At 36.6% G+C, this 17779-nt stretch overlaps 1 protein-coding gene across 6 annotated transcripts in view; it reads left to right on the top strand.

The window, feature by feature from the left end:
- The window catches only part of COBLL1 (cordon-bleu WH2 repeat protein like 1), a 151289-nt gene that overhangs the window by 95603 nt on the left and 37907 nt on the right, over positions 1-17779 (top strand). For all 6 annotated transcript variants that reach the window (XM_047772757.1, XM_047772755.1, XM_047772760.1 and 3 more), the window contains 5 exons: positions 6587-6788; positions 9262-9490; positions 10277-10315; positions 15054-15151; positions 15264-15500. In XM_047772757.1, coding sequence (XP_047628713.1) covers positions 6587-6788; positions 9262-9490; positions 10277-10315; positions 15054-15151; positions 15264-15500 — 805 coding nt within the window. The remainder of the gene's footprint in view (positions 1-6586; positions 6789-9261; positions 9491-10276; positions 10316-15053; positions 15152-15263; positions 15501-17779) is intronic.

Genomic DNA, 17779 nt, shown 5'->3' with positions numbered 1-17779 from the left:
GAAAAAAAAATCTGTAAATAATTTAATGCAAGGCAGATTCTGTTAAATAAACCAAAATTCAAAGTAATGTGGTAGCATAGAGGGAGAAAATATTTTCTTATTTAAATGAGAATAGGATAATCAAATTCAGCCAACCCTTTTCAACTTTTAATTATTTGGCTCCAGTTTCAGGTGGACTGCTGGCACGTGCTCCCATCTTAACAAGCGGGAAAACAAGTGTCCTTCCTGTTGTGATCACGTGGTTGAACCTTTCTGCTAACTGCTGTTAGATGCATCAGTTTAGGACAATTATCCTCAAACCAAAATTACTGTTTTTGGTAGAAGTAACTCAGCATTCAGGTGGATAATTCTAAACTACAGTCACGAGATGATTCCATTTTCTGTGGGAGCACTTTGTGACTAGTGAAGCCCAAAAGCAGCCCCTTTGCATGCAGGACCTGCTTAAAAGTTATGCCCTGCTTTTATAGTATTATGGCTCCTTTATGGTAGAGCCTGACAGTCAGTAATTCCCACCCTCAAAATCGGTTAGGTCAGGGTCATCTTTTCTGAGCTTTTACTGCTTTTAACGCTGAGCCTTCAATTGAATACTTCAAGCAGTCAAACTGGTCTGAAACTGTTTTTGGAAAAGGTCTTGGCCCAACTTAATGCTTACATACTACTGTGTAAAAATGTACTGGCTTTCGATACAACAAAAACTGAAACTGCTTTCTCACATGTGAGGTGTTTTGTTTTGTTTTTTTTAAAGCATGTAAAACTCCTTTCAACAATTTCACCTTTTCATGCATCAGACACTGAACAGACATATCAAATACATCTTGTCTGCTATGTATTTGAGCTCATGGATGTTTAAGCAGAATTACCAAAGAGATCAATAATCATGGGTTCCTATAAATTCCTCATTCACTGACACTGACCCTACTATGTACCTGCATTATATTAGAACCTGGAAAGAAAGACTGCTGAGAAGTGGTCCTGCTAGAGAGGAGTTCACATCTAGATATAAATGGAATCCAGACAATATTGTTAGGTCATTCTCCTCTTTATTTTATTTTATTTTTTTTTGTCTTTTTTTGCTATTTCTTGGGCCACTCCCGCGGCATATGGAGATTCCCAGGCTAGGGGTCCAATCGGAGCTGTAGCCACCGGCCTACGCCAGAGCCACAGCAACACGGGATCCGAGCCGCGTCTGCAACCTACACCATAGCTCACGGCAACGCCGGATCGTTAACCCACTGAGCAAGGGCAGGGATCGAACCCTCAACCTCAGCGGGATCCAAGCCGCGTCTGCAACCTACACCACAGCTCACGGCAACGCCGGATCGTTAACCCACTGAGCAAGGGCAGGGATCGAACCCTCAACCTCATGGTTCCTAGTCAGATTCGTTAACCACTGCGCCACGACGGGAACTCCTCATTCTCCTCTTTAAAGCCTCTGAAAGATTGGCCTGAACCCTATTCCACAAATACCCTTTATAATATTATTCTAAATTCCCAAGGGTTTATGTTCTTCCAACCACCTCTGTCTTGGACTTATATTTTTCAACTCTTATTTTTCAGTCTCTGTGTTTAAAATTTCATTTCTATCCTTGATTTAACCCCCCTCAAAGCTACCAGCACCATTGTGACGGTTTGTGAACCACCAAAGGAGAGGTTAGTAAGCATATCACATACCAAATAACTAAAATTAGCATTTTAAGAGTTCCTTTGTGGCTCAGTGGGTTAAGAACCTGACATAGTGTGAATTTGGTCCCCAGCCTCACTCAGTGGGTTAAGGATCTGGCGTTGCTGCAAGCTGTGACATAGGTCACAGATGCAACTCTGATCCCGTATTGCCATGGTGGGGTGTAGGCCTGCAGCTGCAGCTCCAATTCGACCCCTAGCCCATGAACTTCCCTATGCTGCAGGTGCGGCTATAAAAGAAAAAAAAAAAAATGAACATTTTAGGCCTGTTGAGCCTTTCAGCAGCCTTGCCTCTTGGTAGTGTCCTTGCAGTCTTGGCCTCTTTCCACAGGCTGCCTCCTCTTTCTGTCTCTTGTGTTATTTTACCCTTTTCTTCCCGCATTAGATTTAATCCTATTACCTCCTTACAAAATATCCTGGAATCTGAATAGAGACAGTCAACCACTGTCTCTCACCTAAATTTTTGCAATAACCTTATAACTGCTCCCCTAGGCTGTTCTGAATACCACAATCAGAATACAATCCTTTTAAAGTAGATCACATCACTCCTCAGACCCCTCCTGTGGTTTTCTCACTTCATAAAAGCCCTATAAGAAAAATCACTAGTCTTATCAGTCCTGTAAGAAAATGACTCTATCCTATCTACTGTTTTCACTCTGTCAGGCTAGTTTCTGTTTTTCCTTAAACACGAGGAGCATACTTCTGCCTCAGGGCCTTTGCACTTGTCAGCTCTGCCTGGAATGCTCTTTCCCCAGTATTCCATTCCATTTAGGTCTCCATTCTAATATCATTTTTTTCAGTTAGGATGTTTTCTAATCTCCTTCCCTGTCTTATTTTTCATCATAGCATTTATCATCATCTGATATATAATTTACTCCTTTATCCTCTTCTCTTCAGATCACTGGTGAGAAAACTACACTTATGTTTCAGCTGGAGTCCTATGCCTCATTCCAGAGTTTCTTTTTTTTGTCTTTTGTCTTTTTGTTGTTGTTGTTGTTGTTGCTATTTCTTGAGCCGCTCCCGCGGCATATGGAGGTTCCCAGGCTAGGGGTTGAATCGGAGCTGTAGCCACCAGCCTACGCCAGAGCCACAGCAACTCGGGATCCGAGCCGCGTCTGCAACCTACACCACAGCTCACGGCAACGCCGGATCGTCAACCCACTGAGCAAGGGCAGGGACCGAACCCGCAACCTCATGGTTCCTAGTCGGATTCGTTAACCACTGCGCCACCATGGGAACTCCAAGAGTTTCTGATTCAATGATCTGGACAGGCAATTGATAATCTGCATTTCTAACAAGTTTCCAGTGAAAATGATGCTGCTGATCTGTGAATCATACTTTGAGAATCAATGCACCAGAGCTACTCTGTCCAATATAGTGGCCACTTACCACATGTACATTTAAACTATTGAAATTGAATTTAAGTGAAATGAAATGAAAAATTAAGTTTGTGAGTCTATTAGCTTAATGTATTTCAAATACTCAGTAGCCATATGTAGTAAGTGGACACTGGATTAGACAGGACAGATACAGAAAACTTTCTTCACTGCAGAAAGTTCTACTGGTCAGCACTGTCCTAGAACATAAACTACATGAAGATGGATTTCTTTTCTGTCCCCCCGACCCCAGAGTTATAGTCTCACATCTATATAGCTATAGTCTGCTCGGGCTTACTTTAGTGTAAGGAATAAGGTAGATATATAACTTTTTATTTTTCATCAGATTTTCCCCAATATCAGTTGGGAAATTCACTTCTTTCCCCAGAAACCTGAAATATCATTATCATAGACAGTATTAAATCCGCATCTGTATTTGTGTCTGTTGCCAAACTTTCTGGTTGGTCTTTTGCATTTATCTGTCTGGGAATAGGAATATTTTCTAGACAAGATTGGCTTCTGGAATTATTGAATAAAAAATTGAGACTGGAATTATAGAATGAGAGAATAAAGTCATAAGGAAGGTCTGTAACTTTTAGTTGCCTTTCCAAGAGTCATTTTTATTAGAAAATGTTTAGGCAGTAAGTTCAGAGGTTCTAGTCAGCATGCAACATTTTTGCTGTGAAATCTGGTATAGCATGCAAAGATTATAGATGACCATATTGACTAAGGGAATAGGCTATATTTATAATATTTTTGGCCCATTATCCATCGGCTTTATTAAATTAGAAAATTTATGTGTCACAAAAATACAGTAATTCATTAAGGCATATAAGAAGGATTAAATAGAAGTATACATAAAGAGTGTCGAATTGTCCTTTAAAAAGTTTTTAAATATCTTTTTCCTTAAAAGTTTATGTTTATACATAATGATGAAAAGTGTTAGCACGAGAGTAGGAATTAATAAAACAAAACCAAAACTTGAAACGCTCCTTTTGTCTTGTTAACTTTTAGTGTGTATTTCTGGCAGAGATTCTAAAGAACTGAACATTTAAGAAGTAAAAGATGTTTGAAGTGAAAAGTTTAGAGTTTTTACATATATTAATTGGCACATTTACAGATAAAGATAAATGTAATCCAAACATATCACCATTTACTCATAGACCACAGTGGACAGCTCTCCATTTAGCTGGCAGTGAAAATTCTCTCCTCTTCCAGCTTAACTGTATTTATAATTATGTTTTATTTATCTAGACATTCCCTAATCTTCTTAACTTTATTTCCTATCAGAGGAAGAAGTACCATTTCCAAATCTAGGATTGGTATATAGCATCAAGTTGCTATCATAGTGTATATACTATGTTATCAAAAAATGAACTTCAACAATACCATATGCTAGTCTTTCTCTGGATGAAATTAAATGTGTACTATCCAAAGCCAAAACTGGGGCAATTATAGACAATTTATGTGTGAGCATACCAGGTAGCTCAACTAAAACTCATAAATATTACCATGCAAGCATTTATTAAAAGCATAAGAAACATATTTAAGAGACCAATTTTACTGAGGAACTTAATCTTTTATTTCTTTTTCTTGGTATATGTGTAAGAGGTACAACCTGTATATGGAAGAGAGAAGGGAGGTGAGTGTACCATTACAAATGGGCAAACAACCACAGAAGGTGAGGGTGAGGTAGAGAGCTGAATGCAGGGAATGGTGTGAAAATCTATATAAAGTGTTTGATCTCAAGACCACATAGCATCCGACAAAAATCCTTCACCAACAGGTTACTGCTTTTCTGGAAACTCTGAACCAGAGAGGCTGCAGACCTGGAAACTCCATTTAAGAGAGTGAGGATGAGGTGCATATGAAAACACATGTACTAAGTTAAAAATAGCATACTGAACAGTGAGATTTTTAGCCTTATTTCCCTGTTTAGTTTCTAGAAAACTGATAGCCATGTTCATATATCTAGTCAAGAAATTGGAGAATTGTTTTTATTGACATTTATATCTCCCACTAGAAAAAAAAAAGTTGGCCACGTAATTATCCTCAAATGAAGCCTACCAACCCAAATACCTCATCTCATGAAAACAGGAATTTTACATGTGTTTTAGGGCCTTAGTCTTAAATAAGAACGAATAGCTTAGCATCTCTAGACTTTTGAGGAAAGCACATAATACAAAAGATTTTTTGGTGTACTTTCCTTTTTATTTTTTTAGGGCCACACCCCTCCGCATACGGAAGTTCCCAGGCTAGGGGTCAAATCAGAGCTGCAGCTGCCAGTCTACGCCACAGCCACAGAACCGTGGGATCCAAGCTGCATCTGAGACCTACACCACAGCTCACAGCAATGCCAGATCCTTAACCCACTGAATGAGGCCAGGGATTGAACCTACATCCTCAAAGATACTAGTCAGCATTATTATTGCTGAGCCACAAGGATGGCTGACAGGGAAAGAATTGGAGACCACATTGTTCTATAGATGGTGTGAATGCAAACACAAATCTGTGTCAACAGTTGGGAGTCTGTAGAAAGGGAGGTAAAAAATAAGAAGTGTCTCTGAATCTCAAGTTGGATTTGCAATTCCCTCTAGAAATAGGCTCGGTATTACCAGTTAGTATTCAACACTTAGCCACTATTGGAAATTGTCTCACACATTTTCTTGGTTATTTTTTCATTGTCTACCATGAGTCTATAGCCTTTTCTGTCCAGAATCAGATAGCAAATATTAGGCTTTGTGGGCTATACAGTGTCTGTCACATCTGCTCAAATCTGCCATTGTAACACAGAGCAGCCCCTCCATACTAGTAAACAAATGAGCATGGCTGTGTGTCAGTAAAACTCTACCTATGTAAAAACACGCTGTGGGTCCATTTTGACCTGCAGATTGTGGTTTGCTGATACTTGGTCTAGTCCCTCTAGCAGAGTATTAGATCTATGAGAGAAGGTATGCCTAACAATTGTACTGTGTCTTTAGTGCCTAGAATATAGTAAATGCTGTTTGAATAAATTAAGAAATATGTACGACACTCTTTAGCATTTTTGGGGGGTTTCCTCTTGTAGATACTTTCTATGCTATCTAAAGCCCAAAGGGTGGTGGTCATTTTTAATGCTTCATTCTTAGGAGAACTTTGAAATATAACCAGTTCCTAAGCTAAATACTGCTCATATTCCAAATGGCATTTAAAAGGATCATCTGCTAAACTAAGTGACTGCTTTTGCGTAAGGAAAGGACTTTCTTTTCTCCTGAAATCTATACTATGAAGACAGTTTGGCAGATAAAATATACAAAATTTTTAAACCATCACAAGGATCCAAGCTCTCTTGAATACCATTCAGAGTTTTTAAACTATGATAATTTTGTCTGCTTAAATATCTTGTTCGATTTTTAAACTGCTTTCACAAGTAATATTTTGTAGCCTTGTTTTATCTACTGAAGATGAGAGGCCCTAGGAAAAATGCTTAAAACAATAACTTTAACAGTTAATGAAATTGTTCTATGATCAGAATTACTCTTGCTTTACAGTAAACCTATGATGGACTTGTTGATATTCCTCTGTGCAAAGTATCACTTAAATCCATCAAGTCACACAATTGATCTGCTGTCAGCTGAAAAGAACCCCATTAAATTTAAACCAAACACACCAATAGGAATGTTGGAGGTAGAAAAAGTCATTTTAAAGCCAAAAATTTTGGATAAGAAGAAACCTACACCTATAATACCAGAGGTAAGATTTTTCACTGTAGAGTTTGACATTTCACAGCCAAAATACTGGGTTGATTTTTTTAGTCATTATCTACAGCTCACTGTAAATGAAAAAAAATTGCCTTTTCTCATCAAATTCGATGTACACATGGCTATCATGTTTTCCTGGGTCACTTTGTTTAGGATTCACTTGGTTGTTTTTCCTTGGATAAGCTAGAATTGGGAGAGTACATGAAATTTTAGATGTTCTAAAGTGATGTATATGATAGCATCAGAAACTGACGATTATGAATGATCTGTATTTTAAGCTACTCAGAGTATTTTGCATTTTACAAAAGGCTTTAGAATCTTTTAATACAAATTCATTTAAGAATTTATTAAAATAATTTTTTGGCTGCTCTGTATTTGGTAAGTAGTAGTTGTAACTGATTAACTTCTAAATTATTTGAGCTATACAATGGCTCAGTTTTCCTTTTTTTTTCGACTTTTTGCCTTTTCTTGAGCAGCTCCCGCAGCATATGGAGGTTCCAGGCTAGGGGTCTAATCGAAGCTGTAGCCACTGGCCTATGCCAGAGCCACAGCAACACGGGATCCGAGCCACATCTGCGACCCACACCACAGCTCAGGGCAACGCCGGATCGTTAACCCACTGAGCAAGGGCAGGGATCGAACCCAAAACCTCATGGTTCCTAGTCAGATTTGTTAACCACTGCACCATGATGGGAACTTCCTCAGTTTTCTGTAATGTATTAATTTTAAGCAAAAAAATTTTAACCACAGTGATTCTAATATCATCAATTCTCCTTTATAAATTTTTCGTTTCTATAAGCAATAGGGATACAAGTTTATGGGTTTCTAGAAATACTCTTTCATTAGGAGCGACATCAATCATTTTTAACTTCAGAAAATATATAAAGGTTTATGTATTCATTTGTATATGATTTACTTAGTATATATATGTATTCTTTTCTCCATGTTATTATGAAGCTTTTTTACAAAAAAGTTAACTTTATTAAACAATGCTAAAACATATTTTACTTTCTACAAAGTGTGATTTTGTATTAAAATTTTTTTTTTGGTCTTTTGTCTTTTTTAGGGTCGCACCTGTGGCATATGGAGGTTCCCAGGCTAGGGGTCGAATCGGAGCTACAGCTGCTGGCCTACACCGCAGCCACAGCAACATAGGATCCAAGCCATATTTGCGACCTACACCATAGCTCAAGACAACGCTGGATCCTTAACCCACTGAGCAAGGCCAGCAATTGAACCCACAACCTCATGGTTCCTAGTCGGATTCTTTTCTGCTGTGCCACGATGGGAATTCCTATATTAAATATTAATTGGGCTCTTTTCTATCAGTATATGTATACTGTTTATCTAGATGGAAATAGTTATGCTATAGCATGAGATTATATATGGTCTTTTAGTTTTATGAATACATGTTAAACTTTGAGGATCTACAATCTGTAGGCTTCATCTAGCATGGTCACATGTTTCTAAATTCCCCATTTATATCCAGGATTTAATTCAATTACATTAAAATGTTAAGGTGCTTAAAGTCTTCTCAATAATTTTGAATTAGTGTTAAATACCTAAATTTGGAATATTTTAATATTCTTTACTAATATATTACAATTAGCCAGAGTACTAAATAATAGTGGCAACAACAACAGGTAGGCATAATTGTTAATATTTATTTATTGATAGTTTACAATGTGCCAGACACTGTCTTAAGTTCTTTGTGTGGATTAACTCACTTATCTCAAATAGAGAAAAGCTCAAAATTTCAGTGTTTCCATTAAAAATCCCTTTTTTATTGAGACAACTGACAAACCATTAGAAAGATAAATATTTCTCAAGCTCCCGTTGTGGCTCTGTTGTTAGCAAACCCTACTGGCATCAGTGAGGACACAGGTTGGATCCCTGGCCTTGCTCAGTGGGTTGGGGATCTGGTGTTGCCGTGAGCTGTGGTGTAGGTTGCAGATGTGGCTTGGTTCCTGCATTGCTGTGGCTGTGGCACAGGCCGGTGGCTCCAATTGGACCCCTAGCCTGGGAACCCCCGTATGCCTCCTGTGTGTTCCTAAAAAGACAAAAAAGAAAGAGAATGAAAAATACTTCTCAACTAAAAAATAGAATAATAAAACATGATAAATCTATTACTATGTATGCTTGCTAATTTTAAAGTAAATATTTTAAGGAATAAAGGAAAAACATTTGTAGGACTAGATATGAGGCTAGTTTCTATTTGGATTTAAATCTTACTGCTTTACAAGACTTATGGATTTAATATAGATTATTTAACAAGCAAACTGCTTCTAAGAATCTGGCTTGGATTTAGGGAGTAACAGTAATAAAAAAAAATTTACACCAAAATAGAAAAATACTGTTTATTATGTGAATATGTACTGATAGATTATCTCATTATTCTAGACATCACTGTAGAAAGTTTGTTTCCGTTAATTACAGCATAACTCTGGCTTTAATCTGTGTTTCAGAAAACTGTGAGAGTAGTGATCAACTTTAAGAAAACGCAGAAGACAATAGTGAGAGTTAGTCCACATGCGCCACTTCAAGAACTTGCCCCCATTATATGCAGCAAATGTGAGTTTGATCCATTGCATACACTGTTATTGAAGGACTATCAGTCTCAGGAGCCTCTCGACTTGACGAAATCTCTTAATGACCTGGGACTAAGAGAATTATATGCCATGGATGTCAGCAGAGGTAAGTAAGATTTTCCTGTTATTCATTTGACAGGATGTGCACATACGTGTGTTTATGTATAAGGGTTCTTAAGTTCATAATGGCATATCAATGGATCCTATAAATAGATGTCAATACATGTCATTGGAAATAAGAAAAAAAAATAATAAAATTTAACAAGTTCAGTTATTAAAACTGGAATGAAAACTTGTCTTCTTTAGCTGTGATCCACATTTTATACTTTCTCATCTACCTATGAATATTTTGGAGTATAATATAACTTAATTCCCGTGGCTTCGAGATATAAACAGAAAATTAAAATTTACATGGAAATTCATTCTTATTCTATGAAGTCTGAATTATGATAGACTATCAATGGTTTTATGAGCCTTAATTATCTTTCAAATTTGTAAGTTTCTTGACAATTTTTTCTAAGTTCAGCACCAAAAATAAAATGGCTTATAAAATAAATCAGTCTAATTATAAAAATCTTCTAAGTAGAAACAGCTTAGAGCATTAATCTATAGAAATAATGTATTAAAATTTGGAAAATTTAGATAATGTTGATTTCTATGATGTCTAATAGATAAATGCAAGCTTATTTATTCAATAGAATAATTCTGTTTTATTAGAAATAAAATTTTAGTAAAGAAAGATACATCCTCTGTGTATAAAGAACTTCAAACTTTATCCTGAGATTGTGGCTTTATATAATCCATAGACAACTGTTTCAACTCTGATGTTTTATACTTGAATAAACAATATCTTTACAGTCAATTTACCATCCTTTATCCCCTCCTTCTGTAGCCACTTCTGTTACTGCCTTCAATAAGTCATCTTTACAAGGTAAGACTTATGAATCAAGAGAAATAAATTGTAATGTGAACTCTCCATTGGGTAAAGTGAAAATAAGCTGTTAATTTTACATGTTTTCTTAACATTACTAATATGTACATTCTATGTGAGTTTTGTTTTTGTTTTTGTCTTTTTAGGGCTATAACCGTGGCATATGGAAGTTTCTAGGCTATGGGTCAAGTTGGAGCTATAGCTGCCAGCCTAGGCCACAGCCACAGCAACACCAGATCTGAGCTTCATCTGCGACCTACACCATAGCTGACAGCAACGCCAGATCCTTAACCCACAGAGTGAGTCCAGGGATCAAACCCACGTCCTCATGGATACTAGTCGGGTTCATTACCACTGAGCCACAATGGGATCACCTCTCTGAGAGATTTTAATTTTGAAAATTTTTGGTTTTTATTTCCTGAACAACAGTTTAGGAGCCCACTTTGATTTCTAAATTTAATACAGTAATTACATTTCAATAATGGTTTGAAAATTAGTATCATTTTAAGAATGAGAAAAACATATTCTTGATTTTTGGACAAGAAGAAATGATTTTGCTAGGATCTTTATTGGATACATACACTGATAGTTAGGCGAGTCCATGGAAGGGTCTCAGATTATTTCTTTGGAAACAATTATTCAGAATAATCAGGGTGTACTCATCATAGGAAATTTTTGCATCCATTAAATTGCTTATGAGTATTTTATAATAACACCGAAAGTGCTTATGCTAAAATCAGCTTTTAAAGCATTTAAATGTTTAATACAGTAAGGTAAAAAAAAAACAAAACTTTTACATGAAATTTCTGAAAAGAAATATAGAACAATTTTAAAAGTGGATACCCTGGGTGGTAGGACCATGGGTGACTTTTTTCATCCTTCTTTATGTCATAGAATTTTACATTGGAAATGTATTACTTTCATAGAAGAAAACTGTATTAAAAATTAACCAATAATAATAAAGTCTGGAAGTCTTTCCCCCATTTAAAGGGATAGGCCTAGATAATTGATTACTATAATAATTACCACCCTACTAAAAAAAAACTTAATAAAATATATACATTATGTTATTAGATTATTGGAATCTTCTTTCTTTACCACTTCCAATTTTTTCATAACCCAATGAGACTCTCAATTCCATAAATTAAGTCCATATAAGTAATAGTGTGATTATTTTTAGTGCCTATTATGAAAACTAGTCTAATCAACAGAGTTGAAAATTTTTATGACTGTTAAGTATACACTGGCTTATAATGAAAAGATAGGTGTTTTAATTCTGACACTACATTGCTGTTCAAGCATATTTGGTAAGCTGATAGGGCAAATGGATCTATCTGCCCGGATCTTACCTTCCACTTCTACGGTAATAAAGAGATGGGGAAAGGCTGTTCTCTGGTTCTTTCCAACAACATTCTTTTTATTTACTTGGCTTTTGCTCCTAATCTTGCCACTCTCTACACATATAACCCAAAGCAAATTCCATAATTTTATTGGCCTCATTTTGAAGGTATTGAATGCACTGATTTCTAATATCCCTTCCAGCCAAAAAAGTTGTGGTTTATGCAGAGTATTAAATATTGTGAATGTAATCTTAAGAGATTGGAATAGGAAAATTTAAAAAGCCCCTTTCTAGGTCTTCCCTTGTAGCTCACAGAATAACTACCTGGCATTTCTCTGCAATGGCTCTGGTTCGATCCCTGGCTGAGGAACTTCCATATGCTGTGGGCCCAGCCACATGTTTAAAAAATAAGCAAACAAAAATAAAAAGCTCTTTTTACAGTATCAGAATCTACTAAGTCAATCCAAATGTTGTAAATTCTACTGCCTCCCTATTTTTTCTGGTATTATCAGAAGGCTTAGAACTTTGTGTGAAATTATTTACAGCCTGTCTTTAGGAAACGGGAAACTACAGAATCAGAGTTACTTATTTCTAAGTAAGCTCAAGTGTTGCTTGACTTAGTGTTTGACTTACAGTGAACCCTGAAATTGAGCTTTAGTGAAAGTGAAGATTTAGGAGGTGACAACTGCAAATGATGCCTAGGTGCCTGGAAATTGCTTTACCAAAAATAACTACATGAATACTCAGGTTATAGTTATTGCATTGCACCACTATGTAAATTTTCTGTCTACTGTCCACTAAATTTAATCGCATATCTACATTCGATTAGTGGAGGAGTCTATCTTAAAATGAAATAGTAGCATTTCTTAAAAAAAAATAAAAAGTCAGTATACCTCTCCTTAAATGGATGTTTGACTTAATTCTACCTTTTAATGTCTGTTTCGGTACAAGTTATTCAAACTCTCTAGTGATCACCACCAAGGCCTTGGATGTGTAAAGAGACGGTACCATCTGCTTCCATTTTTTTACATTCCTCAACTTAGAAAAAGGGCTCAGAATAATAACTTATGACACCCACTTCACAGGATTGTTCTAAGAAATCAATTAGGCATGTGAAAAAATCTTTAACCATAAAGGGCTGTCCACATGTCTATTATTATTAGTTGTAACATTGTCAGCAAACTCATTGTATAAAATGCATAGTGCTTATTTAATACTTGAAGCATCTAATTTAAGAAATTTAATTTGTGAAATATAGTTCTCTTTAAAGTCTCATTGAGGCACATTGTATTAATATATTTATTGGCATTAACTATCTTTGTTTCCCTGGAATAATCCTTACTTTGTCATAATGTATTTAATTTTTTAAACATTTATTTTAAATAAAAAGACTATAATTTACTCTCAAGAGAGGGATATATATTTATACATTGAGCTGTAAGTTCTGCTATGACTATATCCCACAAATTTCAACATACAGTACTTAGTCTCCAGTGTCACTAAAATTATATTGTCGTTGATCATGAAACCCATATGTGTTTAATAGGAGAAATATTTTTAAAATTTACAGATCCCCCCTCCTATATCTGTCTTTTAAATTTGCTATTTATTTATTGAAGAAACCAGGGCATTTGTCTTACAGTATTTGCTACATTCAGAATTTTGCTGATTCCATCTTCTGTGCCACTTAACATATTTCTTTATCCTATTTCCTATAAACTGATAAATCTAGAGACTTAATTAGATTTGGGTGAGATATTTTTGGCAAGAATACTTCATACATGATATTGTGTATTTCCATTAACAGACATGTAATAGCAAGTTATCTTTTTTGATGTTAGCCATCAATAATCATTGCCTATGCCTATGTTAATTAGGAGTTAGGAAATAATTATAGTGTTGCAAATATGCCTTTAATTATCAGTTGATATATTTCTAAAAAAAAATCAAATTTCTTTATGACAGCTATTTGTCTACCTAGATAGAATTCATTCAGAAAATACAAGACAAAGAGTGTGGTTCTTTCCTTCAATAAGTTTTTAAACAGTGGACAATGAAAATAAGGCCTTTTGTTTGTTATCATTATGATCTCACATATTTAAACATAAGTGTTATGTTTCATCTGGCTAAGTTATTCTTATGATGCCCCAATTATCCTGACTTTGGCCAAGGAGAAACCATATCAGACTGGTTCCTGAGATGGTTCCTGGATTTTTTTTTTTTTTGGCTTTTCATTTTTTTGGGGGGCTGCACCTGCAGCATGTGGAAGTTCCCAGGCTAGGGGTCCAATCAGAGCTGTAGCTGGCGGCCTATTCCACAGCTACAGCAACACAGAATCTGAGCCACATCTTTGACCTACACCACAGCTCACAGCAACACCAGATCCTTAACCCACTGAGCAAGGCCAGGGATTGAATCTTTGTCCTTGTGAATGCTAGTCAGATTCGTTAATCACTGAGCCACGATGGGAACTCCCCCTGAGATGGTTCTTTATTGTGGAAAAGGGTATTTAGAGCAAGACAGTCTGGGCCAGGGTGACTCAGCACTGTTGGATTTGTCATTGTTTGTAGGCCCTTGCAGGTAACATTAGGAAGTAGTTTTTGGAAAATGAAATGTCATGTATGCAACCTTGAGGTTTGACATTTGCCATTCCGATTAAAGTATGGTTTCATTTCCGCACTACTGACATTTGGGCCTGGATGTCTTTGCTGTTGGGTGGCTGTCCTGTGCACTGTAAGATGTTAGCAGCATCACTAGCCTGTACCCAGGGGATGCTGGTAGCACAGGAGCATCATTCTGCTCCTAGTTGTGACAACCAAAATTGTTCCTAGACATTGTTAAGAGTGTGTCTATGCAAAATCCCCTCGGTTGAAAACCACTGGATTAAAGAAATATTTTAAAAACATTTAAGAGAGCACTAAGTAATTATAATGAATCATGTTTTGGAGAATTAAATATTTCATAATAGTTTAGTTCTGGAACAAAAATTATAATTCAACAAAGGGAATACTGTATGATAGCAACTTCATACCTCATTTAATTCAGAGTCATTTTTACTTCTGAAATATTGGTAATTGTGTCTAAAACAGACTTTGAGTCGTAAAGAATTGGGTTTATGTCCTAGCTGTCATTTCCTGTCTGTTGGCCTGATTATGTATCTTAGTTTTTTAAGCTTCAATTTCCTCTGTTGTGTAACAGGTACAATAATACTACATTTGCTTGTTGCTTTGAGAATTAATTAAAATACAAGATGCCTTGCAGAGTGCATGGTTCATAGTATGCCGTACTTCATAGCTTTTATCATTAGGTAAAGTTATCAAGGGAAAGAAATTGAGAGAAAACTTGAAGATGAACATATAGCCTGTGAACAAAAGTAAGGTGCTTTTCTTCTATTTTTAGAGTCCTGCCAAATATCACAAAACCTAGACATTATGAAGGATAAAGAAAATAAAGGGTTTTTCAGCTTTTTTCAACGCAGTAAAAAAAAGCGGGAGCAAGTATGTATTTCCTTATACAGCATTTTATAAGATTCTTCTCATCTGTTTTTAATTGCAATGTGCCGTTAATATTAAAATTACCTGTATATTTTTCCTTTTCATTCTTTACTAGACTGCAAGTGCTCCTGCAACTCCTCTAGTAAGTAAACATCGTCCAACTTTTCCGAAGTATAATACCGTTTCCAAGCAGTATATTTCAAACACCCTGCCATCGGATGCACCCAAGAAGAGGCGTGCACCGCTGCCTCCAATGCCGGGGTCTCAGAGTGCCCCCCAGGACCTTGCCCACATCCAGGAGAGGCCAGCTTCCTGTGTGGTGAAATCCACAAGCCTGGATGAAACAGATGAGGTGAGTAAATCTCTATTGTCATTTTAGGATGGGGCAGGGGACCATCCATTTTTCCTCTTCCTCACTTGTCTTTTTCCACATAGGCTGCTGATAAGGTTAGTAACAGTTACTAATATGTAGTAAGATGAGTAACTAGTTACTAGTAATGTTGGTACTGTGAAGAAATTCTCTATATAGGTACAATTCTGCAATGCATGAAAAATAAATATGTCCATTTTAAGTAGCTTTTATATGCAAACCATAAACCTGAAAGTCCTGGTTTATTAAGGCCCAAGCAAAGGTTCCTGCTTGATACATACATTAGGAACGGAAATTATTATTTTTTTAATTTTTAAACTTTTTTTCTTTTTAGTGTTGCACCTGTGGCATGTGGAAGTTCCCAGGCCAGGGGTCCAATCAGAAAGGCGCTGAAGCTGCCCACCTTTGCCACAGCCATGGCAACACCACTCCCAAGCTGTGTCTGCAACCTACGCTGCAGCTTGTGGCAACACCAGATCCTTAACCCACTGAGCGAGGCCAGGGATGGAACCTGCATCCTCATGGATACTAGTTGGGTTCTTAATCTGTTGAGTCTCAATGGCAACTCTGGAAATTGTTATTTTTGAACAGTAATACATCCTTTATATTGCATTCATGGGTTTCTAACTAGATACAGTCTGGTATTCTTGACCTGATTCTCAGATTTTCAGGGAGGAAACCCTTATGTCTGCCTGATGCATACTCTATATTTAAAAAAAAAAAGAGGAGTTCCCATTGTGGCTCAGCTGAAACAAATCTGACTAGCATCAATGTGGATGCAGGTTCGATCCCTGGCCTTGCTCAGTGGGTTAAGGATCTGGCGTTGCCCATGAGTTGTGGTGTGGGTCGCAGATGTGGCTTGGATCTGGTGTTGGTGTGGCTGTGGTGTAGGCCAGCAGCTACAGCTCTGATTTGACCCCTAGCCTGGGAACCTTCATGTGCTGCAGATGCAGCCCTAAAAAAAAAAAAGACAAAAGACAAAAAAATGAGTCTTTTTATACAGAATATATTGCAGTTACTATCATATACTTATATGTTCAAGACAGTTCTAGATGTCCCTTTTTACCAAACATTCTGTTACTTCTAATTCCAAATTTTCCTGGAGCATGCTGCTTTGTAGAAATCCATTTGCAAACAACTTTTCATGCCTATAAAGTCTGTACATTCCTTACTTTATTTACATGACTTATAAATGATTTTAAGTAAATGTGATTGAACGTGAGACCATATATTTTGTTGCTTGTAATCAGATGATTTAAGTAACTCTGAGAGCAAATTTTATTTTGAGATATTTGAGACTCTGGAAAGTTTTCTTGTATCTCATTGAAAGGTTTTATTCCTCCCTTGGAAGCATGAAGTAAATTCATCAATGCTTATATAAATTAATCCTCCCCAACCAACTCATAAACATTTTTGTACTTCTTTAACCTTAGAAAAATTTTAACTGTAGTTTTTTTAATTGTAATATTTAAGCTATCATATGTGTCTTTATGAAGTAGCAACTGGAGTAGATAAAAATGACCCCCCCCCAAAAAATGCTGAAAAATGCTAAGTAATTACTTGGAAAATCATCTATTAAAGCTGTCTTCTTATTTCTGTTGACTTTCTTATCTAACGGTTGTGGTGTAAAATCTTGTCTTACCAATCAGGAAGATAGTTATTTTTTCAAATGATAGAATAATTTACTACAGGGTTTTCCAGGGTGACTGCTTGCTAGTCGGGTTCAGTCTTAAAAGCCGTGTGGGAGTGCATCAGTCGGGAAGAGGAACCCTTCGAAAGATGCAGAGAATGTGAGGTCTGTGGCAGGCCCAGGCATGAGCTACAGAGACTGAAACTGAGCGAGTGAGAGAAGCAGAGACCAAGTCGGGACTCCAGGAATTTCATTTTGTGTCCATAACTAGTTTGCATTTCTTCCTAGTAAGTCATTTAAAAGACAGCACTTTCAGGATTGTTTCCTATTTTTAATTACCATAAAACTGCATTATAAGAGTATAAATTATTATTCCCTGGAGTGGTTACCAGGGTCTTTTTCTTTATGTAGGTATAAATCTTAGCCCTGCTCACAAGCTTTTGTGCCAGCTGACTTCATCCAGTCTATTCCCGTAAATGTCCTTTGTGTTTGGATTCCGAAGAGGTCTGAACTATCTTTCTAATAGTCAGCTTCTTAAAATTCTGAGCCACGCTACCAGTGACCTCACCCAAAGCCATTTCTTTTGAGTCTCACCCTCTGCTCTATGACCAGTTGATGCCCCCAAGTTAAA

Source organism: Phacochoerus africanus, chromosome 3, assembly GCF_016906955.1.
Source record: "Phacochoerus africanus isolate WHEZ1 chromosome 3, ROS_Pafr_v1, whole genome shotgun sequence".
NCBI lineage: Eukaryota > Metazoa > Chordata > Mammalia > Artiodactyla > Suidae > Phacochoerus > Phacochoerus africanus.
Note: the sequence above shows the minus strand (reverse complement) of the source record. Positions and strands in the feature narration are given on the sequence as shown.